The 2,214-nt window shown below is 43.9% G+C and overlaps 1 protein-coding gene across 1 annotated transcript; it reads left to right on the top strand.

The window, feature by feature from the left end:
- Window positions 1-622: 622 nt before the first annotated feature.
- LOC120427099 (protein N-terminal asparagine amidohydrolase-like) lies at window positions 623-1,727 on the top strand (the record flags this gene model as incomplete). Its single annotated transcript, XM_052711490.1, has 3 exons — window positions 623-831; window positions 899-1,060; window positions 1,172-1,727. Coding segments are annotated over 3 exons (497 nt in total), but the record flags the coding sequence as incomplete, so codon positions are not given.
- Window positions 1,728-2,214: the final 487 nt, after the last annotated feature.

Raw genomic sequence — 2,214 nt, forward strand, 5'->3', positions numbered from 1 at the left:
GACTCTCTGGTTGTCGATCTTCTCGATATCAATATTTCTCCATCTACCGATGGATTCTTCAGTTCCTTCAAACTGCATACTTCGATTCTCTTCACTCCTCGATATTCTCTCTTGCTCGAAGGATCTCTTCTTTTTGCTTTACAAATCTCTTCCGGTTGCGGGTTTTACATTCTCTTGGCTTGCATAGACATTTTTCTTTGCCAAATGGAGTTTTATTTGTTTTTGTATGCTGGACGTTGCCATGGTTCTCTGCCATAGCAAGGTAAAACGAAAAACAAAAATTTCCAATCGAGTATTCATTTTGCATCGTTTTGTAAACTGATGTTTCTCTTCCTCGACGGTCTCTTGGATATTGAAAACCAGAGAGTCGACTGTAGTGTTTACTATGGGTCCGTTGGTGTAATGGTTAGCGTTATTGCATCTAGTCCCAGTTAGCCTGGATTCGGTCCCAGTCGGTCCTGATGGCATTAATCGAAACTAGAGGCTGACGAGCGGGAATTTTTGTGCCTCTCGATTCCCGGGAAATTTAGTCGAGACTCCCAGGAATTTTGATATTAAAAGTTAATTCAGCCAAGGTCGAACAATTTCATTTTTTTTATAAATTTAATTCTTTTCCTCACAGAGTCCTTCCACAAGCACCCGCTCGAGATCGACCTGACGCAGGCGTGTGTCGGCGAGCTCAACACCATCCTGCGCGGTGACATCAACTGGCCCATCATCTACGGCATCGGGGTGAACGTCAAGACGGGCGAAATCTTCCCGGCCACCTTCCCGGACAAGGGCCCCGATCTGCAGCTGCGCATGGCCCGCCACTTTACCGGCGGCCATCAGGTGAGTTGCACTGTTTGTTTTCCTACGAAAGCTAAATATTTGATAATAATCTAAGCATCGATTCCAGGTGCTGGACGTGTACGACTCCACCGTCGGGATGCTCCGGATCGGACCGTTCAACTACGACCCGCTGCGCGGCGTCGATTTGTGGCTGTCGCAAAGTGACGAGTTTATTCTGCAGCATTTATCGACGAGTCCGGACGTGGAGCCACCCCACTTTGCTATGCAAGTAAGTAGGCGTTGCCAGAGAGCTTTGCGAAGCTCGCTCTCTTTGAGCTTTCGAAGTTTCATACTGCTGTTCGCGATGAATGTAATCGACTTGTTTTTTTTTTTGTTTTAGGTTCGTGCCACACTGAGATACATTCAGGACAACCCGTTCCCGGCGGTGACCGTGTTCCGGAACAACAACCCGCACTACTTCCGCCGGGACGAAAACACAGGCTGCTGGTCTCCGGTGCGGTTTTAGGAAGAAATTGGAGCAAGCACACATTTGATTCCTTTTAGAAGATTTTTTACAACCCTCAAACAATATCTGTTCAGTGAATGATCTATTTAACGTCTGGTTGAGTTATTTAAGCTTAGTTTTCCTCCTTATTTTTTATTGCAACGGTTGTTTTACATATATCTACTCCAGGAAGAGTTTCTCCACAATTGTCCACTTGACGTACTAATTTATACATATTTGTTAACCAAGTTAATTCAACACACACAGAACCGTTCTATACGCCGTGACGAATCTTAGAGAATATCGATTTCAGAGAACAAGACAAAAAAAGACAAATTAGATGAAGCTAATGCAGAAGGTTGTACAGAATTCGGTTTTATAGAGCTCGTTAAATTAAATTAATCTGCCCAGCTAAAGTTGATTGTAATAAAAATTTGCGAAAAATGCCAAAGTTGCGTCTCAATTGAAAGATAAAATCGCCCCTTCGAAACAGCTTTCAGAACAAGAATTCTACCGAAACCACCGCAAGAACTCGCTGGAACGAGTCGCCGACCTTGGCATTGCACTTTTACTGCAAAAAAAGTCCAAAAAGTAGGCCATGGTAAGAATAAAGAGCATCATCCTCGTCCTCCTCCCCTTCGCGACCGGTTCGGGAATCGGACATTCACTCGCACTGCGGTGAGTGTCTTTGTCCCAACGCGCGAGAATAACTGATCGGTTGGATGCTGTGGCGCTTTGTGGTAATTGCAAGAGATGAGGAAGTTTGCGCGGTTTTTCCACGTGGGTGATCGTGAGCTGTGAGAGGTAATAATTGTTATCGTACACAGAAAAAAATTATGTAAATTTGGAAGCTGTAATTTTGGAAGGTTGAATATTACCTCTTTTATGATGTAATTTTACCTCAATTTAGACTGAAAAAGTGACATTACACCAGAAAA

This window comes from Culex pipiens, unplaced genomic scaffold, assembly GCF_016801865.2.
Source record: "Culex pipiens pallens isolate TS unplaced genomic scaffold, TS_CPP_V2 Cpp_Un0033, whole genome shotgun sequence".
Lineage (NCBI taxonomy): Eukaryota > Metazoa > Arthropoda > Insecta > Diptera > Culicidae > Culex > Culex pipiens.